Raw genomic sequence first — 26118 nt, 5'->3', positions numbered from 1 at the left:
GGCCTATTTTGTGTCAGATGTTGGCCGTCTGTCATGGCAAGATTCAATGGTGTAATAAACTGTTGGACTGTATTCTGGTGTGACTATGCTAAAAATAGTTCACCAATGTAAATGTGCCTTATCTAAAAAACTTGGAAACCTTTGTTTTTAAAATGTTGTGTTTTAATAAAAAAATTTTCTTACGTTTTCTACCCTGCTTCCAAGACAAAATTTATACCATACCATATTTATTTGTTTGTCAGATCGCCGTGTATCGTTGTGTTTGACAGCAAAATCAACGATACCAGCGATGTTTTACACTGGTAACCAGGGTAAACAACGGGTTACCAAGCGCATGGTCGCGCTTAGTAACCCGATGTTTACCGTGGTTACCAGTGTTAATTGTAAACTAAAAAATAAAAATAAATATACTCATCTTCGCGTCCCCTGGCGTCCACTTCCTGCACTGAGTGAGCGCCGGCCGTAAAGTGAATGCACAGCACAGCGTTGCTGTGAGGGACGTCACTCAGTTAGTGCAGGGAAGCTGACGCCGGGGGATGCGATTGTGAATATTTTTTTTTTTTCATTTTACACTGGTAACCAGGGTAAACATCGGAAGTGCGCCCTGTGCTTAGCAACCCGATGTTTAACATGGTTACCCGGGGACCTCGGCATCGTTGGTCGCTGGAGAGCGGTCACACAGACCGCTCTCCAGCTCCCAAATAGCGATGCTGCAGTGAATTGCATCGTTGTCTGTTTTGCTGCAGCATTGTTAAGTGTGAAGGTACCTTTACAGTATGTGTCCACGTTCAGGATTGCATCCTGAATTGCTCAGGTTTTTTCATCAATATTTGTAAGCCAAAACCAGGAGTGGAACAATTAGGAAAAGTAGAATAGAAACATATGCTCCACTGCTGTATTTATTACCCACGCCTGGTTTTGGCTACAAATATTGAATTAAAATCCGGACCAAATCCGGATGCAATCCTGAGCGTGGACACATACCCTTTTTCTTTGAAAACAACTCATACACTTTAGTGTTTGGAAACACCTCATACAGCAATGAAAGACACCCAAAGAAACGGTCAAATTAAAAAATCCAAAAATACTGTCTGACATTGCATATATGAGGTGTTTGAAGCACAAATAAACGACGCACGGAGTGAATTACCGAGCAGTGTACTTGAAAAGAAGACCAAATATTGTATACAAAAAAATAAATTTTTATTGAGGGGAAACAGAAAAAAAGGGAAAAGAAAATTAGGGGGTATCAACAGCCGAGGGGGGGATCAACATCCGCTACCACCGGTGACCGGTAGCTTCTAGTTCTGGACCTGGGAGTGGTAGAGGAGGAGGAGGAGGAGGAGCCGCCATACTCGAGGAGGCTTGATGGCAGGTCCAAACCCCCCGCAGGGTACACTGGGGAGACCGCCTCGTCAGTAGGGGAGGGAGGAGGCAACACAAGCCGCCTGCGTTTTTGGCTTGGTTGGCCCTGGCTGCTCCTGCTGTGGCTAGAGCCACGACGAGATGGTGTCTGTCCTGGAGCAGCCAGAACCTGTGCCTCTGTGTGTGTGTCTGTGTGCCTCCTCTTATGTGATTTTTTTTTTCTTTTCCTGCCTTCTGCGGCATCTCCCCCAGAAGCACTCCTACGGGAGGATGAGGGCCTGGCAGGAGCAGGAGTGGGCCGCACACTGGTATGGTGCCTGTGGTGGCGTCGCCCGGCACTTGGACCAGGGTGGGGTGGCTGGAGTGACTCTGCAGCAGTAGTCGGAGTCACGCTAGCCAGCGACGGCACTACGGGCAGTGTCGCTGACTGCGCGACCCGAGACTGCTGCAGAGCCCTCACGTAAGAATTGTTGCAGTCCTGCATCACCGAAATCTGGAGTTCCGGCGTAAGGTTTTCCACCATGCCCATAGCAATTGTGCTTAAAAAATGTTTTGCCGGATTTGAGAGCTCGGCTTCAATGGCTTCAAGGCGACGTTCGATACTGGACATTTTATCGGTCATCGCCTTGAAACCATTCTGGAACACCGTGCTCAAGTGCAAAAATTCGGGCATGGCTGGCCTGTCCGAGGCCCGCTGGCGCTGTCGGGAATTCCCGAACGAAGGTGCGCCAGAGGCCTCGGGCAGGGGAAAACCTGATGTACCGGCAGCCGGTTCTCCAGATGATGGTGGTGCAAGCCTGCTGCCGCTGTGGGAGGGCTGTGACGGGTCAGATGGCGATCCATGAAGTTCCGCTTCACAGGGGGGAGCTCGCTGGAGGGTGCTGCTGTGTGTCCTGTGAAAAGAAAAGGAAAAAATTAGTCTTCAATTAATAAACTATCACATACGCCAACTCCTGTAAAAAAATTTACATTACATGACACAACAAAACATTACAATCCCCTGTCTCTCAGTCTGTGTGGCCTATAATAAATTGCTGATTGTTATCGCCAGCTGAGCATTAGGGCTCACGATAACAATCATGGACATACCGACGGCAGATAATGACTGTTAATTCAAGTTGGCAAAGGCAATGCATACCCCTGTCATCTTAAAAAAACAAATCTAGATAATGCCTATGTCAAAAAAAATAGTAGAAAATTTAAAGTCAAGAATAAAATTTAAAAACCCAAAAACTTTAAAAAAAAGACTTTGTTGATCTGATCGCAGGAATGGCCATGACGTTAGGATCATGTGATCCAGACGTCATCATTATTCCTGCAATCAGAACTACCCTGACTCAGAACGTAACCTGTCATGGACTACAATGACGCACGCCTAACCCAAAAAATTACTAATGGGCTATATACCATTCCACTAGGGTTAAAGGATGGCCAAAATGCTACGATGACTACATGGATGGCCAATATACTATGTTCCTTTGGAAATATACTATGTGTATATGTAGCTCGAACGTGTACTATGTGGCTGCGATATAGTGGCCTGGAAATCTACTATGTGGATGCACAATGTACGTGGCTGGGCAATGTACTATGTGGCTGTGCAATATGCTATGTGTCTGGGCAATGTACAATGTGGCTGTGCAATATGGTATGTGGCAAAAATACTTACTGTCGGCGGGTAAGGACCGGTCTTAGGAACTGGAGGGCCCTGTTGTACTTGTAGGGCACAGAATTTGACGCAGCAGCACCGCTCCGAGCTTGCTCCTCCTCAGCACGAATCCCCTTATTGAAACGGTCCTTTATGGATCGCCATCTGGTCCTCAACTTTTTCACTGTTAATGTAAAGACAAAAAAATTGTTACATATTTAGCATTGTAAAAGGATAAAACAACCGTGTGCGATGCAAAGTGTAGGCGTTGATCGCATCACACACGGTTGTGTTTATCCTAGCAAGATGGGTCATAGCAGCGTCTCAGCAATACTCACTAAAGGTGCCTTTGTCCTTCGCTGAGGCACTGTCAAAGCCATCCCACAGCGAGTTTGCCACCTCTGCCCACAAACGCCTAGACACCACCTGGTCCATGTGCCGAGGGTCACGGCTGTCCCACAACGGGCCCCGCTCCTGGATGCTTGAAATAAGGAGGTCCACATCTACACTCTCTCCTTGGGCCCGTTGTGAAACCTAGAAAAATTAGAAAACAAATAGGTTAAAAATATGCAAATATTAACAACCACCAGCACCTGGCATGATAGGTACCTCTGCCCTATCCTTTGCCATTTGATGTATGTATATTGATGTTTTCTACACCTGTGTTTTGGAATGTTTGTGTGCAGGGAGTTCAACTTTATTTTACCTTCCCCCAATACTTGCTGCCCTGAAAATCTATAATGTATAAAGGCCCCGTCTCACATAGCGATTTACCAACGATCACGAATAGCGATACTGCCTGGCCGTGATCGTTGGTAAGTCGTTGTGTGGTTGCTGGGGAGCTGTCACACAGACCGCTCTCTCCAGCGACCAAAGATCAGGGGACCGAATTCAGCATCGTTGAAACTGTCTTCAACGATGCCGAAGTCCCCCTGCAGCATCCGGGTAACCAGGGTAAACATCGGGTTACTAAGCGCGGCCCTGCGCTTAGTAACCCGATGTTTATCATGGTTACCAGGGAAGACATCGCTGGATCGGTGTCACACACACCACTTCAGCGATGTCAGCGGGACCTCAACGACCAAAAAACGGCCCAGGCCATTCCAACACGACCAGCGATCTCACAGCAGGGGCCTGATCGCTGGTACGGGTCACACATAGCGAGATCGCTACTGAGGTCGCTGTTGCGTCACAAAACTAGTGACTCAGCAGCGATCTCGCTAGCGATCTTGGTATGTGTGACGGGGGCCTAAGCTTAGTAAACATCCCTAGTGAAAGCAGGATGCTCCTCAAATGTAATGTTCCTCACAGCAGGATGCTACTGAAAAAAAAAAGATAAAAAAAAAAAAATACTCACTCGCCGGCCTGACGCCACATCTTGGCCCCGATCTCTCTGCTCCCGCTGACTGCCTTCCCCCTCACTTGAAGAAGCCTGGAAAAATTGTATACAAAAATTATTGTCAATGCTACAAATGGCAGCTAATAGTAAGCAACTGGACATAATTACTCACCGCACTCCCCCGCGCCGATTGGCTATGTTCTGAAGAACTTGGCATTCTTGCAAGTTTGTGCTGCAATGAAAAAATGAGCAAAAAATCACATCCAATGCCACATACAATAAAATAGGCCCAAAACATTAAAAAACCACAATTGACTGTTGACTGATAGGACAATGCAAACTCAAAAAACGACACCACAATGCCATACATTGCAAGAGAATAAAATCGAAGAAACAATACAAGAATAGACCCAAACAAAATTAAGCAAAAATAGACACCTATGTAAAATTTTCAAAAGCTACAAAATTATCAAAAAAATAAATACAGAAAAAAAAAGGCACAATGAAATAGCAAACTAATGAACGCCATAATTTACAATTACAACAAGACATGATCCAAAACAACACCATCTGGTGACATCCACAGAAATACATCAGAAAAAGGCGCTAAATACCATTCTAGATAATAAGCAATAAACATTACGGGTCAACCGCTGTTACAATATACAGCAACCCAAAAGATAAAACATAGTCAAATAGAAAAGAAAACACAATAAATTTTTAAAAAAAGGCCCCCAACAAAAAAAAATTATTAATATAAAGGCCATACTACACACTTGTCAATGGAAACATTCAAGAAAGGAGATACATACGGAAGCCATAGGGAAAACGACGTAAAACCATCAGAGTTTAAACCCCCCCAAAAAAAGGTAAAATACAATTGAAAATAGAATGGCATATAGCAGCCCAGAACAATACAATACAAATGAAACATCATAAATGTAGCCCCCCCCACCAGCAAGAAAAGACACTCAAGGAAAGAAAAAAAAATGCCCACAGCATAATAAAACACAGCAAGACATGAGCCAATAAAAAACGCCATACGGTTACCCCCAACAATAGAAACCAGAAAAAGACATGCACCAGAAATTTCAAAAAAAAATATGCCAAATTTAAAGACATTGACCAACTGCATGACACCAGAACAACCCAAAACCAAGCAAGGCCGAAGACAACAAACGCCAGCATATAACGCCAGAAGTACATCAAAACCAGATTAAAAAAAACAATTTTTCAATACAACCCACAGTGCCATAACCGTACAATAGCACAGAACAAACATTGCACAAATTAAATCAAAATCAATAAATAAAACACAGAATAAAAAATATGCAAAGAGAAATATATACTTACATGTTTGGAAAGCAGATTCCCTTCAGTCAGTCTTCTCTGTAGCTAGCCTTGTGAAAGACAATGCCAAACCCCCTTTTTTTTTATATATATATAGTGTTTTTTTAGTGTCTAGACAAAGTCTAGACAATGTTTTGCATTTTTTATTGGAAAACGCATGCGTCGTACAACGCACCACGACGCAAGTACTTGCGTCGTCTGCGTTGTCAATGCAAGTCAATGGGAAAAAAGCCGCATTGACGACGCAAACACGACGCAAACACGACGCATGCGTTTTTTATGAAGTCTGCGCCGCCCAAAAAATGCAACATGTTGCGTTTGCCGCGCCCTGACAGGTGCGCCCTAACGCCGCATGCGGCGTACAACGCACCAAAACGCATGACAACGCATGTACATGCGGCCCCAATGTTAAATATAGGGCCGCACGCCGCATGCGTTTTGGTGCGGCGACGACGCTGCGGCGCACACCGCAAATGTGAACGTAGCCTTAACCTTTATATTCAGAATTCTACTGTGTTTACTTATTGCTTGAAGTTGGTTCTTGTTTCTGGGACCTTTTGCACTTATCCTGTCCAATGGTTCTGCATTCCTAATATGCAACTGGTTTTTTTTGTTTCTCACTTATGTAACAGCATAGGAAAGTGCAGCAGATTGCACTTTCCTACACAGGGGGACACTGCAAAGAAATGTATACCAAAGTGATATACGTCTCTTCAAAGTGGGTTCCTATGGCGGACAGATGCTTTGGGATCCATCCTGACAGTGCACACTGATGGGTGCATACCTTCCGAGCCTATGCACCCAACAGTATCCCCAAGCACAGTGAGGACCTAGCCTTAGTACAGGCTACTGCCGGAGCAGTTTCAGCTGTTCGTGTCAGACCCCCCACCAATCATATTCAGAGGAGTGGTCAATTGTTAGGTCCTGGACAAACCTTTTCACATTCTATGCGGCACATGTCTCCAGAAGCACAAGCCAGGCACTATGTATTGTAAACTAAAATGGCATATTTGCAATTTTCACTCTGTAACATCAAATGTGCACTAATTTCTGGAGAGCGCCCGTGGAATCAAAACAGTCACTCCTAGATGGTTTCCACAAGTGTAGTTTGCAAAATTGGGTCACTTTTTGAGGATTTCTGCTGTTTAGAAAGAATTTTGAAATTTTCAGGTTCCAAAATTATGCGAAGCTACTGTGGGTTCAATACACTCACCTCTCCCCTAGATGAATTCCTTGAAAGGTGTAACTTGCAAAATGGAGTCATTTGTGGTGGGTTACTCTTCTTCTGGCAGTACAAGGGCTCGATAGTTTGGGATGGTGCCCACAATCCATATGAGCAAAGTCTGGTTCCCAAAGTGGCACTCCTTTCTATTGGAACTTTACTGTGTGCCTGAACAGTAGTTTTCCGCAACATGTGGGGCATTGGCGTACTCAGAGGAAATTGCACAAAAATTGGGTGGTTCCATTTTTTCCTGTTAACCCTAAGAAAATGAAAAATTTGGGGCTAAGGCAACATTTATTTTTTTAGGAAAAAAAACAAACAAATTAATTTTCACGATCTTATGTTTTAAAGTTCTGTGAAGTACTTGTGCGTTGAAGATGCTCACTACACCACTAGATAAAATCCTTGAAAAGTGTAGTTTCCAAAATGGGGTTACTTGTGGGTGGTTTCTGCCGTTTTGGCACCTTGGGGGTTCCTTAAATGCAACAGTCTTTTCCGGCCATATCTTCACTTAAAAAAATCAAACAGCACTCCTTCCCTTCAAAGCCCTCCCGTGTGCCCAAACAAAAGTTTTAGGCCACATATGGGATGGTAGTAGTGTCTTCCGGAGAGATTGCACAACAAATTTTGGGGTTTATTTTCTCCTGTTACCTTTGTGAAAATAAAAAATGTGGGGCTAAACCAACATTTGTGTGTGAAATAAAATGTTTTCTTAATTTTTTTCCTACATTGCTTTAACTCCTGTTAAGCACCTAAGGGGTCTTGAATGTGATTTTGAGCACTTTTAGTGGTTCAGTTTTTAAATGGTGTCACTTTTGACATGCTGATAAACTTTTAACTTCCCTTTTTTTTTCCAAAAATGTTGTTGCTGTAAAGTAGACATGTGGTAAATGTTATTTATTAACTGTTTTATGTGGTATAACTATCTGATTTTAGGGCATGAACAATTCTCAGTTTGAAAATTGCAAATTTTTCTAATTTGTAAAATTTTCATAAATCGACCTAAATTTACCACTAACATGAAGTATAACGTGTCACGAAAAAAAACAATCTCAGAATCACTGGGATACCTTGAAGCGTTCCAGACTTATTACCACATAAAGTGACACTGGTCAGATTAGAAAATTTTGACCTGGTCAGGAAGGTTAATATAGGCTTCGGGATGAAGGGGATAATACAACCCATATAAATTCAAACTTTCCAATAACTAATACCTTTAGTCCTGTATAGATCACTTTTCATTAGGGATTTCAATCTCATCACAAGCACTATTACAAGGCAATTTTGTATATAACCATAGATAGTACAGGATCACACCAATAAGTAATGGTCACAGATCACCTCCTCCCCATCCCTGCACAAATACTTCTGCACACATCACCGAGCATTCTTTTAAACATTCTCCCTTAATTCTATGAGCCATCTCCACACTACTGGTTCCTATGGTACCAGAGGTTGCTTTAAAACATATCTTAAGGTTGTTATTGGGTGCTCTATAAAAAAAATAAAAAAATATATAGCACCACATCTGTCCATGAGTGGAGTTTGTGTTGTTGTAACTAGGTTGCACAGTCGTGAAAGCGGCTAAGCTAAAATGCAACAGACAACCCATGGACGTATATATGGTGCTGATTTATTATGTTTACATTACTCAGCTTGGACTTTTATAAGCCGCTCAAGCAGGATGGTGTCCCCATAATCATGTACAGTAAATAGAATTAAGTATCTGCAATCAGACAATAAAGACAGGTTGGAAAAATGAAGGAGTATGTTTCAGTATCTGGTTTAATTAGTAAAAATATAAGTGATACATTCCCTTTAAAGATCCAATAGCTTGGGCACTAGAAATGATCTGATTCATGCCTTTTTATAACTTGGGATCCAAAAATGTAATGAAATTAGTCAATCTAATGTGATTCCACGAGGATTGATTCCCTGGTGGAGACGAAAGCCTGGGAGACAGAGCAGGACGTTCTGTCTCTTAATGCACCAGTATGAGCAGACCACAGCCTGTGGTTGGTCCATGCTAGTATTTAGAAGCAGAATCTGCTTATTTAACAAAAAAAAAAACAAATATTGTGCACACCCCTGCACTATTGATTTTCTATATAGTTGGGGATACACTTTAAGTAACAGATCTATCATACTATGTAAAGTAACAGCCGCCATTGTCTGTGTTGTTTGCAGTCACTGTTAGTGTCTGGCTCTCTAGTTTTGCTGTAACCACAACGACTTAGACTAGGACCTAACAAAGGATTAGCACAGGGAGACTTCATGAGATAGAATGGGAAAAAATGTGAAGAACGATGTATTGAGAGCAGGGATGTTTATAGTTAAGCTTTATAGGAAAGCTAAAAAATTACTTGAAAAATGTGTAAGTGCATACTACACATCATTGTTGTTTCCATTAGGTTTTCGCTTCCTCTGAATAGCAGAATAGTGTCGTGCCATTCTCTTCGGAGGAACAACATTGAAGGTAGTAGTAGAACCATACAAAGCATGTGGAAATGCGGAGGGATTTCTATTATACACTGGGCATAATCAAGTAGTTATAAAAACATCACGTAAAATCCTGAGCATATACAGTACTGCACACAAGTTTTAGGCAGGTGTGAAAAAATTCTGCAAAAGTAAGAATACTTGCCAACTGCATAAACATAAAACTTGGCCACATTCAGACTAGACGTGTAGGGCCCCGGTTTAATGTAAGTGAACTGAAGCTGCGTATGTCTAGTTAAAAATGTGGCTGTCAGTATACATATCGCATACTTGTGGTCACATGACCACCCAGTCTTGCCGCTGGCACAGAATCCCGACATCGCGCACTGTGAGGATACACATAGTGTGACTGCACACTTTTGTGCCAAACCTGGACAACAAATTTAAGCTACAGATACAGGGTGAATCTGCAGGTTAACAGCACTACAATGTTGCCCAGCCGCCTTACTGACAGCGCAGCTACCAAGAATTAATTTTATTCCGCTGGCTTTAGGTCAGAGACATGCCTGGAGCGGCTACAGTCACTACTCAGTACACACTAAGCAGCTGTAAGCAGACACCGGCACTTTGAGTGACAGCTCACTCTGCAGTGCATATGTGCAGTGCAAGCTCTCAATCTTATAGTGACAGCTCACAATACTGTGAGCAATGACTGTGGCCGCTCCAGGCACACATCTATGACTAAAAAAACGGGGCTTTCAAAGGAGGAATAAAGTTCATTTTTTCTAGGTAGCCGAGCTTTCAGCAAGGAGGTCTAGCAGCAATATATCGGTACTAACCTGCATATTAACCAGATATCGTAGGTCATTAGCATTTGCCGACATGGCTTTCCCTTTAACTGAAACAGCTGTCGAGGAGGCTTAAAGAACAGCCAAACTCTGCTATATATATGATGCTGTGAAAGATAGTTTCATGTCACAGGTCAAACACCATGGCAAAACTGAGCACAGCAACAACAAACAAGGTAGTTATAATGCATCAGCAAGGCCGCTCCCAGGCAAACATTTCAATATAGATTGAGGTTTAAAGATGTACTGTTCAAGCTCTTTTAAAGTAATACGCAGCATAGAGGGCTGTAGATTGAGAGGCTTGTCAAGGAAATTTAGTGAATCAGCTCATACTTTCTTCTCTTTGAAATCAGAAGATGTCCAGCAGTGCCATCAGCTCAGAACTGGCAGCACCGGGGAGGACCCAGCTACGCACTTCTAATTTTGAAGGCATTTTACTTTGCATTTTTTTCCCACAAACTGCCATAAATTTATGCACGATATTGTATTTACATATATACTGTTATTACAAAGAGCTACTATACAATATAACTAATTTTTTTACACAATCAAGTAGCATTGATTTTTTTTCTTACATTGATCATTACATTATAACATAGTGAGGTCTTGTGATATCCAGTGTGTCCATGGCTGATACACATGGTCATATTACATCTCCATGCGTGAAACCTATATTAAGAGCAAAGTACAAAATCAGATACAGTCCAGAGAGATTAGGAAAGTTTTTTCACCATTCTTGGTGCTAACATAAGGTTTATGAACAGAGCTGTGATTCAGCCATATGCATGATCCCTCACAGATACCGTATGACCATAAATGTGATAGTCAAACAAAATATATATTTTTATAACGTACAAAATCACTAAAAATAAAATGTTAAATAAATTGGATCAAAATTTTTATTCTGTAATCAGTCCTAATTATCTATGTACCGGTGGGTAAGAGTATGAAGATAATTACCGATCACCAACTTCCCCTGTTTCCAAGTGACCTGAAGTCAAACAAGGGTTTGTGTGTGGTCGACTGGAAGTCGCTATCTCAATGTAAGCCTGTGTAGTCTCATTCCGAGTCTTCTAGAATTACACTGGGAAAGCAGCCACCACTTCAAATGTGGACCATGTGTGAGCTCTTAAAGCTGCAGAGCAGTCACGCAGTTACTCAAGCGGCCCAGGAAATCGGTAAAGACGGTGATCATTAAGCATTTTAATACATTCACAAACCATTAAATAGATGATCGGGATGGATTACCGAATTAAAATTTTGATAAGACTCATTTATATAGACAACAAAACATTTTATATAATGGGTACTGGATTTAGCCACCTCTTCAAGGGAAATGGTATTGAAACAACTGTTTCAAAAGGCTACCGGGGACAATTTTACACGACGGTGAGCTACATTATCATGAAAAGAGCATTTACAAAATAAAATAAATATAATCTAAGGTAATGGATTTTTAACATTACCGTTTCCTTAGCTTTTGACATAACAGACACACACACACTTCTATAATAAAAAAAAAAAAAAAGACTATAATTGAAAATATTGTTTCTGTCTTTAGTGTGATGTTGGCAAAGAGATACTTATTTTAAAAGTCAGAGTTGTAACGTTTAAAGGGAATCTGTTACCAGATTTGTGCTACCCCATCTGAGTTAGGGGCAAAGACCCTGTTTTTCCAGTAATGAATCACTTAATCAAAACTGCAGCACACAGTAAATTAAGAACCGTTGTAGCTGCTGTAAATCTACCATTTTTCTGAATGCGGAGCTCTGCGTAATCTCGTCCACACCACTGATTGACAGCTGTTTTAACACTGTGCATCTGAAGAAACCTGCCAATCAGTTGGGTGGATGAAATATATGGTTGTAGTTTTACTAGTTCTCTACTGATAATCTCCTGCTGATAAAACAGTGATTTTATAAAAACTACACTAAGCAGCCCAATAAGTGACATCACTGGAATTATGTTTCTCCCCCCATATCATGCAGCTCTCAGATTAGGTAGCAAAAACTTAAAGATCTAATCCAATTAAAGGGAATGTCTAATGGCGATTGAAAAAAATATTTTCATGTGTTCCTAATCTAAACATATAATTCTGATTAGTATACTTTTATTTCAAAAGCGGTTATGACCTTCAGTTATCAGCAAGTAAGTGCTATTCGTGAAGGGGCTGGCTAAATGGCTCACTTCAGTACTTAAACCAGTCCTTCTCTGTCTATGCATCAGTTTTCACAAACCACGGGGTTGCCTTAGTTATTAGATTGGACCAGTCCGTTTGATGGCCATGTGCCATACTGGGAATCACTCTGGCACAAACCAGAAGTGGTGCTACTGGGACCGAGGCTGAAGACACCTTTGGAAATAAAGATATATCAATAAGTTTCACATGTTTATATGGAACGCACCGAAAAGACTTTTTCTACAACTCGACAACACCTTAAACTTCTTGGCTCACTAACAAAGAATATCATGAGAAAATATGTAATTGTATTCATTTTAAAGGGAGTGGGTCATTAAAAAAAAATGACGCTGGTTAAATAATTTTTTCCTTCTTGGTAACAAAACACTTTTTTAATGGACGAAACGGTTTTCAAATCTGTTATTTTCCCTACATTTCAAATTTTGTTTTTTTTATTTTTACATTTTCCATATCACTATCTATATTAAAAACAAACTCAGAAATCAATCTGCTTTCACCCTAGGCCTAATATTAGATTTTTCAGCAGTCTCCTTGACATTACAGACAACATTAGAATGAAATCTTCACCTCTATATAATGTAGAGCAGAGGTGTCAAACTGCATTCCTCGAGGGCCGCCAACAGGTCATGTTTTCAGGATTTCCTTAGCATTCCACAAGGTGCTGGAATCATTCTGTGCAGGTGATTAAATTATCACCTGTGCAATACAAGGAAATCCTGAAAACATGACCTGTTTGCAGCCCTCGAGGAATGCAGTTTGACACCTCTGATGTAGACAATACAGGATTACCACTCACAATAGGAGAGGGTAACTGCCCACCTTCCTCACCTAAATCAAGAGTGCAAGCTATAAACACTTCGAAATACCTGGATAGTTAAGTTTAATAACAGGAGATAGGAGTCTAATTTTAGGTCTAGTGACCCCTGTGAAAATTGCTACATTTCTTAATTTTAAATACAGTGATATGGAAAAAAAATTAAAAAAGTTTTAAATAAAAACTCGATTTAACCAATAGGTACCATATTTTACGGCTTATAAGATGCACAGCCCCCACCCCTCCTCCAAATTTGGGGTGGGTAGCTGTGGTGGAGCAAGGTGCCAGGAGGCAGGGGTGGGATGGTGCTGTGGGCTCCGGGCTGGGAGGAGGGGGAGTGAGGCTGCAGCGGGCTCTGAGCTTTTACAAAATGTTGGTGGAGTCCCTGCACTTTCCATTCTTCTCACGGTGGTGGATTCCTGGAAAATGGTCGCCAGAGGCGGTGAATGCGCAGACTGAGATCTCGGCTCCTGCCGCAGCCTCTTACCGCCAAACACCCCTCCCACCAGCCCACAGTGGTAAGCTATTGTAATAATAACTATAAGACACATCACCATTTTATTAAACATGAAAGATCTATATCTTGGTACCGTGTTAGCCAGTGGATAGAAAAATATTTAGAATTGAGAGTCCTCAGTGGTTGATACCTTTTAATGGCTAACTAAAAAGATGGTAACAAATTGCAAGCTTTCGAGACTACTCTGGTCTCTTCATCAGGCACAGACTAATAGAAATTCTGAAGAATCACATATTTATGCACAACATAGCACAGAAAAATGCCATAGATAAGACAGGTGACGTGAAGCAGAACTACCATTATGTGAGAGTGATAAACAGTTATGTCCATAAATATTGGAACAGTTCATAGATAAGGAGTGTGAATGTTTTATTGTCCTCCGATTGGGATCTGGTTCTATATTATGACGCCCCCACATGGTCTGAGAAGCAAATTCCTTAATTGATGTAAAAATACATAAATCCATGCGACACATTCATTCCTGCACTGAGAGTGTCAAAAGTCATCATCAGCTTATATTCCCAGACTCTTCTGTCTCTCTGACTGTAAGTGTTTTCCTCAGAGTTTCAAATTGACCTTGGACTTTACCCTTTATTCTGTAGCAGACATGCAAAAGGTGATTATGCTTCACGTCACCTGTCTTATGTATGGCATTTTGCTGTGCTGTGCATAAATATGTGATTCTCCAGAATTTCTTTTAGACTATGCCTGATGAAGAGACCGGAGTAGTCTCGAAAGCTTGCAATTTGTTACCATCTTTTCAGTTAGCCATTAATAGGTATCAACCACTGAGGACATTTTATTTAATTTTTCCTATTATACTATCCTTCCAAAAATTTGGGGTACGTCTGTTGTCCGGTGCATTTTATAATCCACAAAATACAGTAGTTTTCTCATGACACATTCCCTTTAAAGCTGAACACCGGTATAGGACAACCCCCATGTCACATTCACAGTAGGGTAGGACGTTTGTAGAGTACTCACACTGTAGAGCTTCTTCAGCTGTTCCTGTGCCATGGTGTGAACTACTGATCGCTTTCTCTGACAAGTGGATCTTTTGGCTCAGGCAGTCTATAACCATTTATGACTGATTAAGCCTAAATATATTCTTAAAGGGAATCTGTCACCACGTTTTTGAGATCAAATCTGAGAGCAGCATAATGTAGAGACAGAGACCATCAATCCAGTGCTATATCACTTACTGAGCTGTTGTAATTTTTCTAAAACCAGTTATAGTCCTCCATATTCATTAACTCCTTGTAACCCAGACCCCACCACTAAATGGCAGCTTGCAGCCTATGCACAGTAAATACAGATAGCTGTCAATCAGTGGTGTGGACGGGGTTATAAAGAGCTCAGCATTTAGAGAACTGGTAGATTTGTAGCAGCAATATTATCAAAACTGCAGCAAGCAGTCCAGTAAGTGATACATTGCTGGAGTCTGTAACTCTGGTATCTTTGCTTGGCCTGAAATAGAGAATAGCTGATATTGGGGCTACCTGCAGTCAAATCAGAATTTGCACGTTCATCAGATTTGGGCTTTAAGACTAACATTATTTTGATAGTTACCATACTTGCAAATGTGCTTGGTGTAGATGGCTAGGGCACAATAGAAATGAGTGCTCTGTATCCAAAGTTATCATCAAAGCATCAGCTCCACTAACGCTTTACTCATACAATATATTGCTCTCATTGGTACAAGATGCTTCAAAATCATAAGGTGTGGCTCCCTAAAATGTGTTTTTTTGTCAGATTCTAGAACACTTTAAAACACCGATGGTAGAAAGATGTAAAACAGTGACGCAAAGACTTTGATATAACATAAAATAATAGAACAAGTGCCTCTTTCCTCTTATCCCGCAAGGCAATGTAAAGTCATTATTCCATATAGAGCTTGGTTTCAGGTTGTCCTCCAATGTCTTGTGCATGAAGTGCTCTTGTATCCCATGAGGAGGTAATAGTGACCCGTGCCTTGGAACCGATGGGCTTCTGGGCTTTATCGTGAAAATACAGTTGGGTACTAAATTGGTTTAGTTCTCTAACTCTCCCCTTGTAGATCTCCAGAGGAAAGGTGATTATCTACTTATGTCCAGACATTACAGAAGAGAATCATCTGTACAGCCACCCTCCAGCCCATAACGAAACTCTTGTAGGTTGGAAACCCCATAGAAGTGGATAAAGGCAGCGGCTACAACCAGTACGTGAAAGATTTGATGAGACTGAAACTGGAAAACAAAGGAAGAAACAAGGACACCATATTAATGTAGCGTATGACCAACCCACGAAATGTTATTTACAATATGTGTCTATATATCCAATGCAGCCATAACATTCACAAATAAAAGGATACCCATTTCTTTGGACTGCAAGGTATAATACATCTGCAATCAATTTGATAAAGAACCATACTTACCCAGATGTCAAACTTTCCGGGGAAGAAACGTTCTGGGATCCGGGCTGCATACAGACCAGCCCCTGTTATATACATGACAGCCATTAGGAAAAACCAGCCCATCTGGCCCACTGTAGTGGCTTTAACAAAGCCCTCTGCGATCGTGAAATGGAGCGTAGGAACAATGCCACTCAGGCCAAGGCCCAGAAATACACCTAGAAAGAAAAGCGCAGTAACGGATTATCCTTCAGGCAAAATACATATTACAAAGTGTCAGAGGTTTATTTTTTTACATTTATGTATATGTATTTTACGTATATGTTTACCTGACAAAAAAAAGGGCGCTACACAAAATAGGCAAGATTACATAGGTTGAAAAAAGACTTGAGTCCATCAAGTTCAACCTTTCTCCACCAATCATACATTCTCTATTGCTAGATTTATAACCTACAGTGCGATTTGTACTGAGGAAATCGTCCAGCCCATTTTTACAATGCTGCTAGTGTCTGCCATTACTACATCCTGTGGTCGGCATCCCACAGTCTGACTGCTCTAACTGTAAAGAAGCCTTTCCTATTTATCTGCCGGAATCGCCTTTCCTCCATCTGTAAATGACTCCTTGTCCTTTGCAAGATCATTGGAAGGAATAAGTCATAAACCAGTCCCTTGTAAAGACCTCACATGTATTTATACATGTAAAGGAGATCTCCTCTGAGGCGTCTTTTTTCTAAGCTAAACAAGCCCAACTTTTCCAACCTTTCATCATATGAGAGACCTTCCATCCTAATGTAATAATCTAGTTGCCCGCCTTTGAACTGATTCTAACTTCTGAATATCCTTTTTAAAATGCGGAGCCCGAAACTGGATGCCATATTCTAGATGTGGCCTCACAAGTGATTTATAAAGTGGTAACAATACATTGGGACTGTGGGATTATATCTTTTTACACATCCTAAAATCTTGTTTGCTTTTGCGGCTGCTTCCTGACATTGAGTGCTGCTGCTCAGCTTACTTGTAATCAGAATACCCAAGTCCTTCTCCTGTTCTGTAGTCCCGAGTATAATCACATTTAATGTACGGTATATGCAGCAATAGGGTTACTCTGTCCTAGGTGCATTATTCTACATTTATCAACACTAAACCTAATTTTTCAAGTGTTTGTCCAGTCAGTCATCTTATTCAGATTGTTTTTAAATATTGTAATGCCAAGGCCAGATTTTAATATCCTACATGGTTTGGTGTCATCATCAAAGACTGACACTTTACTCTTAATTCCATACTCAAGGTCATTAAAAAAAAGAAGTTAAAAAGAATAGGTCCTAGCACAGATCCCTGCGGTCCCCATTGCTGACTAAATCCCACTTAGAGAATTTTTTTCCGGTCACTTAACCGTATTTAACCCCTTCATGACCCAGCCTATTTTGGCCTTAATGACCTTGCCGTTTTTTGCAATTCTGACCAGTGTCCCTTTATGAGGTAATAACTAAGGAACGCTTCAACGGATCCTAGCGGTTCTGAGATTGTTTTTTCGTGACATATTGGGTTTCAAGTTAGTGGTAAATTTAGGTCGATAATTTCTGAGTTTATTTGTGAAAAAAACGGAAATTTGGCGAAAATTTTGAATATTTCGCAATTTTCACATTTTTAATTTTTATTCTGTTAAACCAGAGAGTTATGTGACAAAATAGTTAATAAATAACATTTCCCACATGTCTACTTTACATCAGCACAATTTTGGAAACAATTTTTTTTTTTGCTAGGAAGTTATAAGGGTTAAACTTTGACCAGTGATTTCTCATTTTTGCAACAAAATTTACAAAACCATTTTTTTTAGGGACCACCTCACATTTGAAGTCAGTTTGAGGGTTCTATATGGCTGAAAATACCCAAAAGTGACACCATTCTAAAAACTGCACCCCTCAAGGTGCTCAAAACCACATTCAAGAAGTTTATTAACCCTTCAGGTGTTTCACAGCAGCAGAAGCAACATGGAAGGAAAAAATGAACATTTAACTTTTTAGTCACAAAAATGATCTTTTAGCAACAATTTTTTTTATTTTCCCAAGGGTAAAAGGAGAAACTGGACCAACGAATGTTGTTGTCCAATTTGTCCTGAGTACGCTGATACCTCATATGTGGGGGTAAACCACTGTTCAGATTTTTGGAAACTAGACCCCCCAAGGAACTTATCTAGAAGCATAGTGAGCACTTTAAACCCTCAGGTGCTTCACAAATTGATCCGTAAAAATGAAAAAGTACTTTTTTTCACACAAAATTTTTTTTAGCCTCAATTCTTTCATTTTCACATGGGCAACAGGATAAAATGGATCCTAAAATTTGTTGGGCAATTTCTCCTGAGTACGCCGATACCTCATATGTGGGGGTAAACCACTGTTTGGGTGCACGGCAAGGCTCGGAAGGGAAGGCGCGCCATTTGACTTTTTGAATGGAAAATTAGCTCCAATCGTTAGCGGACACCATGTCGCGTTTGGAGAGCCCCTGTGTGCCTAAACATTGGAGCTCCCCTACAAATGACCCCATTTTGGAAACTAGACCCCCCCAAGGAACTTATCTAGATGCATAGTGAGCACTTTAAACCCCCAAGTGCTTCACAGAAGTTTATAACGCAGAGCCATGAAAATAAAAAATAATTTTTCTTTTCTCAAAAATGATTTTTAGCCCACAATTCTTTATTTTCCCAAGGGTAACAGGAGAAATTGGACCCCAGAAGTTTTTGTCCAGTTTCTCCTGAGTATGCTGATACCCCATATGTGGGGGTAAACCACTCTTTGGGCACACGTCGGGGCTGGGAATGGAAGTAGTGACGTTTTGAAATGCAGACTTTGATGGAATGCTCTGCGGGAGTCACGTTGCGTTTGCAGAGCCCCTGATGTGCCTAAACAATAGAAACTCCCCACAAGTGACCCCATTTTGGAAACTAGACCCCCAAGGGAACTTATCTAGATGTGTGGTGAGCACTTTGAAACCCCCAGTGCTTCACAGAAGTTTATAACGCAGAGCCGTGAAAATAATAAATGTGTTTTCTTTCCTCAAAAATATTTTTTTAGCCCATAATTTTTTAATTTTCCCAAGGGTAACAGGAGAAATTTGACCCCAAGAGTTGTTGTCCAGTTTCTCCTGAGTATGCTGATACCCCATATGTGGGGGTAAACCACTGTTTGGGCACATGCCGGGGCTCGGAAGGGAAGTAGTGACGTTTTGGAATGCAGACTTTGATGGAATGGTCTGCGGGCATCATGTTACCTTTGCAGAGCCCCTGATGTGCCTAAACAGTAGAAACCCCCCCACAAGTGACCCCATTTTGGAAACTAGACCCCCCAAGGATCTTATCTAGATATGTGGTGAGCACTCTGAACCCCCAAGTGCTTCACAGAAGTTTACAACGCAGAGCCGTGAAAATAAAAAAAATCATTTTTCTTTCCTCAAAAATGATGTTTTAGCAAGCAATTTTTTGTTTTCACAAGGGTAACAGGAGAAATTGGACCCCAATAGTTGTTGTCCAGTTTGTCCTGAGTACGCTGGTACCCCATATGTGGGGGTAAACCACTGTTTGGGCGGCACACGTCGGGGCTCGGAAGGGAAGCAGTGACGTTTTGAAATGCAGATTTTGATGAAATGGTCTGCGGGTGTCACGTAGATTTGCAGAGCCCCTGATGTGCCTAAACAGTAGAAACCTCCCACAAGTGACCCCATTTTGGAAACTAGACCCCCCAAGGAACTTATCTAGATGTGTGGTGAGCACTTTGAACCCCCAAGTGCTTCACAGAAGTTTATATCGCAGAGCCGTGAAAATAAAAAATAATTTTTCATTCCTCTAAAATTATGTTTTAGCAAGCAATTTTTTATTTTTGCAAGGGTAACAGGAGAAATTGGACACCAATCATTGTTGCCCAGTTTGTCCTGAGTATGCTGGTACCCCATATGTGGGGGTAAACCACTGTTTGGGCGCACGTCGGGGCTCGGAAGGGAGGGAGCACCATTTGACTTTTTGAACGCAAGATTGGCTGGAATCAATAGTGGCGCCATGTTGCGTTTGGAGACCCCTGATGTGCCTAAACAGTGGAAACCCCTCAATTCTAACTCCAACACTAACCCCAACACACCCCTAACCCTAATCCCAGCTCTAGCCATAACCCTAATCACGACCCTAATCCCAACACACCCCTAACCACAACCCTAACACTAATCCCAACCCTAACCCTAATCCCAACCTTAACCACAACTTTAACCCCAACACACCCCTAACCATAACCCTAACCCTAACCATAACCCTAACCACAAGCCTATTCTTAACCCTATTTCCAACCCTAGCCCTAATTCCAACCCTAACTCTAATTCTAACCCTAAGGCTATGTGCCCACGTTGCAGATTCGTGTGAGATTTTTCCGCACCATTTTTTAAAAATCCGCAGGTAAAAGGCACTGTGTTTTACCTGCGGATTTACCGCGGATTTCCAGTGTTTTTTATGCGGATTCCTATTGAGGAACAAGTGTAAAACGCTGCGAAATCCGCACAAAGAATTGACATGCTGCGGAAAATACAACGCAGCATTTCCGCGCTGTATTTTCCGCACCATGGGCACAGCGGATTTGGTTTTCCATAGGTTTATATGGTACTGTAAACCTGATGGAACACTGCTACGAATCCACAGCAGCCAATCCGCTGCGGATCCGCAGCCAAATCCGCACCGTGTGCACATAGCCTAATTCTAACGCTAACCCTAGTTCTAACCCTACCCCTACCCCTGACCCTAGTTCTAACCCTAGTTCTAACCCTAGTGGGAAAAAAAAATATTTTCTTTATTTTATTATTGACCCTACCTATGGGGGTGATAAGGGGGGGGGGGGTTCATTTACTATTTTTTTAATTTTGATCACTGTGATAGGTTTTATCACAGTGATCAAAATGTAGCTGGAACGAATCTGCCGGCTGGCAGATTCGGCGGGCGCACTGCGCATGCACCCGCCATTTTGGAAGATGGCGGCGCCCATGGAGAAGATGGACAGACACCGGGAGGCTCGGTAAGTATGAGGGGGGGGGGGGGGGGAAATCGGAGCATGGGGGGGGTGTGATCGGGGCACGGGGGGTGGGATCGGAGAACAGGGGGAGCAGACAGGAGGACGGGGGAGCGGACAGGACGACGGAGGGGAGCGGAGCACAGGATGGAGGACTGGGGAGGCGATCGGTGGCGGTGGGGGGGCAGATTAGGTTTTCCAGCCATGGCCGATGATATTACAGGATCGGCCATGGCTGGATTGTAATATTTCACCAGTTTTCATAGTGAAATATTACAAATCGCTCTGATTGGCTGTTGAAAGTGAAACAGCCAATCAGAGCGATCGTAGCCACGGGGGGGGGGGGGGGGTGAAGCCACCCCCCCCTGGGCTGAAGTACCACTCCCCCAGTCCCTGCAGATCGAGTGAAATTGGAGTTAACCCTTTCACCCGATCTGCAGGGACGCGATCATTCCATGATGCCACATAGGCGTCATGGGTCGGATTGGCACCGACTTTCATGGCGTCATGGGTCGGGAAGGGGTTAAGGGGTGGTCCAGTCTTAAGTTACAAGTCTGCAGTGAATCCTGACAACTTGCGCACTGCTGTGAGGATTCTCCGATGGCGGGAGGGGTGTATCATTCAATTTAAATACTCCTACCCACATTCCGAATAGACTATTCCAGCCCCGCTCAACACACATGCATTGCACAGAGAATCCTCACAGAACGCGCAATGTGAGGATTCCCATATCTGCAGTCACAGAATGACTGCAGACTTGTAGCTTAAGACTGGACTACCTTTTAAGTTAAGAGACTCTGTACTAAGTCATAACACTGTAAATTGTAACAAACACGCTTTCCAAAGCTGATCAATATGTCGTAATAATCCAGCATAAAAAGATCCTAGAACTGACCTGTCAGTCACACTGCAGCCTCAGTGTTGATTTTATTTCAATTGCATAATACATCTTTAAGTGTTCTTTATTTTTTTTTTACTGCAATGCAAATATTTGTGGCTAAGCAACATTTTCGCAATTGAGTTTTATTAAAAATGTTGCACAATCTGGCTTTTACTGGCTCTGTTTAAAGTCACCTTTAACTTTCAAGTGGTCTGTGGTCATAAAAAGACACAAACGCTCACATTAGAATGATCTGACGGACAGAGAACGCATTCTGCAGGCAGCAATAGACAGCACAATACCTATAGAGGACAATTTGTACAGATTTTTTCAAAATGCCAAATTACAAAATTGATGTTTAGCCCCAAATACATAAATAACAGAAAAAAAAAGTTCCTTTTAATGCTATAGTATTTTATCTGCACACGCGCCCCCTCAGATGCCATTTTACTGAAGACCGTCAGGAGATCAATGTGTGTAGCAGGGACTCCGATCTTGCCTTGCACTGCGGGAAACCCCCTATTCCTAGCAAGGCCCTAAGGCCATGTGCACACGTTGCGGATTTCTTGCAGAAATTTCCTGAAGAAAACCGGAAATTTTCTGCAAGAAATCCGCATTTTTTTTTTTGCGTTTTTTTTCGCGTTTTTTTTAGCATTCTGCAAGCGTAATTAGCTTGCAGAATGCTAAAGTTTTCCAAGCGATCTGTAGCATCGCTTGGAAAACTGACTGACAAGTTGGTCACACTTGTCAAACATACTGTTTGACAAGTGTGACCAACTTTTTACTATAGATGCAGCTTATGCAGCATCTATAGTAAAAGATAGAATGTTTAAAAATAATAAAAAAAATGCTTATACTCACCCAGACATCTCATAAGCGGCGTCCGTTCGTCTTCCTATAGCTGGTCTGTGCGCACAGGGCCTTCCGTGACGTCACGGTCATGTGAGCGGTCACATGACCGCTCACGACCAATCACAGGACAGTGACGTCATCGGCAAGGTCCTTCGCCGCACACCAGCTACAGGAACCGAACGGCAGCGTGCAGCGGTGAGGCGGGAACACTGCGCGGGACATCGAGGGTGAGTATAGGACTATTTTTTATTTTATTTCTTATTTTTTGACCAGTTATATGGTGCCCAGTGCGTGGAGGAGAGTCTCCTCTCCTCCACCCTGGGTACCAACCGCACATAATCTGCTTACTTCCCGCATGGTGTGCACAGCCCCGTGCGGGAAGTAAGCAGATCAATGGACTCCTAGGTGTGCGGAATCCCTGCAATTCCGCATTTTTAATGAACATGTTGCTTTTTTTTCCGCTATGCGATTTTTTTCGCGGAAAAAATCGCAACATTTGCACAAAAAATGCGGAATACCTTGTAAATAGGAGGCATATGTAAGCGTTTTTTTCGCGTTTTTATCACGTTTTTATAGCGAAAAAACGCGAAAAAAACGCTAAAAATCCTGAACATGTGCACATGGCCTAAGCATCGCCCCACTCCTGCTGTCAAATTAAGTAAATATGACCCTGCTCCCAACTCCAGTGGCCCCTCTACACCACTGCACCCCCGATAAGCTACATACGGACTGTAAGACGCACCTGTGATCCCTAACATGCCTGATCCTGATAAGAAAACATTTTTTTAACCTATTTAACTCTTCTAAATTTAGGGTGTCTTATGGTCCGGTGCGTCTTATAGTCCGATAAGGTACTTCATTAGTTTAATAACACAAATGTAAATGAACAAAATTCATAAGTCATGAGAAATATAACACTCATATTTTACAATGTAATTTATTCGTAAAGTCTCAAATGTAAAAAAAAAAAAAAAAAAAAAAAAAAAATTTGACATGAATGGCACTAGCATTTAATATATTCTTTTTCTATGGATATGATAAAGATTAGAAATTACCAGCTCGTGTTGGTCTATGCTTTGGTGTGGCAAAGCGATCCCATTGTGCTACCACAATAGCAGTGATGCCCAGCACACAGACTATGGACAGGTATATGAGACGAGGCTGAGGGGAGCAGTAGAATGAGTAATACAGCCATGGCACAAAGCTTCCCATGATGAGTAGGGCAATACCAGAATAGTCCAGCCTGGAAAATTGAAAGATGTATTTATAGAAAACATTGCCTAATCATTTCTTTTACTGACATTGCATCAAATCATTTCATAGCTTTTAAGGTTTAAAGTAGACGTATGTCCATCAAGTTCAACCCATCCTATAGTCTAACATGCTGAACCAGAGGAAGGCAAAAAGCCCATGTGGCAGATGCTAATAGCACCATATTAGGGGAAGAAATCCTTCCCAAATCCACATACAGACATCAGACTAATTGCCTGGATCAAAGACCCATTACAGAAGCTAGTGACCATAACCTGTAAAACTATACTTTTCAAGAAAGACATCCAGGCCCTTCTTGAATTTTAGCTGTGAATCATCCATTAAAAATCGCATGGCAGAGAGTTCTATAGTCTCACTGCTCTTACAGTAAAGAATCTGCGTCTGTGATTTTGATTAAAACTCATTTCCTCTAGACGTAGCGAATTCCTCCGTCACTGTTGCAGGCCTAGATGTAAAAAGATCATTAGAAAGATCTATGCACCATCCCTTCATATATGGGTACATTGTACTAAAAGCGCCCCTAAACTATCATTTTTCCAAACTGAATAACCCCAAGTTTGATTACGTCTCTTCGTATTGCAGTACATCAATCCCCTTAACCTTGCTCACTCTTCTCTGCAACCGTTCTAATTCAGCCATGTCCTTCTTATGTATTCTGAGTGTGGCTGCACTTAGAGAGGCAAAACTATGTTCTGGTCATGAGCATCTATTCCTCTTTTAAAGCATCCCACTATTTTATTAGCCTTGGCAGCAGCTCCCTGGCACTGGTCACTAAAGTTTAGTTTGCCATCCACCCAAGTCTTTGTCAGTGATAGTTTTACCCAGTGTTTTACCATTTAGTACATCAATGTACATTTTATTTCCTCTGTCCAAGAGCATGACCTTACAGTTATATATATTACAATTTAATTACCATTGCTCAGCACAAGCCTCCAACCTTCATTAATCCCACTGTAATATTACATTCTCTTATTTTGTGTTGAATAGCTTGCAGAGTTTAATATCAACTCCAAATATTGAAATTCTACTCTGTATGACCTTTGCAAGGTCATTAATATGTTAAAAAGAAGAGGGCCCAATACAGACCTGTTCAAATGTGAACAATGAATATTTTAAGGTAATGTCTATAGTCTTTTGAGACATTACTCAACTTTACTCTAGTCCAATCTCGAACCATAACTTTTTATTGTTATTCTTGTAAAAGAAAATCAGGTTCATAAACTGGCTACTAATTTGATTGTCTCCTAGCTTAGACTTCAAAGTATCAGAAGGCACCATCAATAAAAAAAAAGACATTAACAGTGATATCTGACCATGTTTAAAACAGGATTTTTGGTTGCTTACCGTAAAATCTGTTTCTCAGAGCCTTCATTGGGGGACACAGGAACCATGGGTGTATGCTGCTGCCACTAGGAGGCTGACACAATGCACAAAAAAAGTTAGCTCCTCCTCTGCAGTGTACATCCCACAGACTGGCATTATGCACTTCAGTTAGTGAGAAAGCAGTAGGAGAAAACAATAAGGTTGAAATAACATAACCACAAACATGAGAACTGTAAAACATGAGAACAGTCATAGAACACAGAACAGCAGAAAACTGAATAACATGGGAGGGTGCTGTGTCCCCCAATGAAGGCTCCGAGAAACAGATTTTACGGTAAGCAACCAAAAATCCTGTTTTCTCTATCGCCTCTCATTGGGAGACACAGGAACCATGGGACGTCCCCAAAGCAGTCCCTGGGGTGGGAAAAACAGACTTTCATCAGGTCAGAGGTCTCACCACTGCCACCTGCAAGATCCTTCTGCCTAGGCTGGCATCCGCCGAAGCGTAGGTATGGACCTTGTAAAATTTGGCGAACGTGTGGATGGAAGACCAGGTTGCCGCTTTGCAAAGCTGTAGGGCGGAAGCCCTGTGGTGCACCGCCCAGGAGGCGCCGACTGCCC

At 41.8% G+C, this 26118-nt stretch overlaps 2 protein-coding genes across 4 annotated transcripts in view; both read right to left on the bottom strand.

Moving 5' to 3' along the window:
• Window positions 1-1301: 1301 nt before the first annotated feature.
• LOC143817671 (uncharacterized) lies at window positions 1302-4514 on the bottom strand. The gene is made up of 5 exons (XM_077299163.1): window positions 4371-4514; window positions 3352-3547; window positions 3035-3197; window positions 1853-2258; window positions 1302-1313 (listed from the first exon to the last, which is right to left on the bottom strand). The coding sequence occupies exons 1-5, from the start codon at window positions 4512-4514 to the stop codon at window positions 1302-1304; spliced, it is 921 nt and encodes a 306-aa protein (XP_077155278.1).
• A 4177-nt stretch (window positions 4515-8691) lies between these two features.
• The window catches only part of ADIPOR1 (adiponectin receptor 1), a 56046-nt gene continuing 38619 nt past the window's right edge, over window positions 8692-26118 (bottom strand). For 2 of the 3 annotated variants that reach the window (XM_077295315.1, XM_077295316.1), the window contains exons 6-8: window positions 23958-24145; window positions 16156-16349; window positions 8692-15967 (exon numbers count right to left, since the gene is read on the bottom strand). In XM_077295315.1, the coding sequence (XP_077151430.1) occupies window positions 15839-15967; window positions 16156-16349; window positions 23958-24145 (511 nt within the window). In that variant the 3' untranslated portion in view covers window positions 8692-15838. The remainder of the gene's footprint in view (window positions 15968-16155; window positions 16350-23957; window positions 24146-26118) is intronic. The other variant, XR_013223789.1, reaches the window with a different exon arrangement.

Source organism: Ranitomeya variabilis, chromosome 3 (assembly GCF_051348905.1).
Source record: "Ranitomeya variabilis isolate aRanVar5 chromosome 3, aRanVar5.hap1, whole genome shotgun sequence".
Taxonomy (NCBI): domain Eukaryota; kingdom Metazoa; phylum Chordata; class Amphibia; order Anura; family Dendrobatidae; genus Ranitomeya; species Ranitomeya variabilis.
This window is presented reverse-complemented; position numbering and strand designations above follow the sequence as displayed.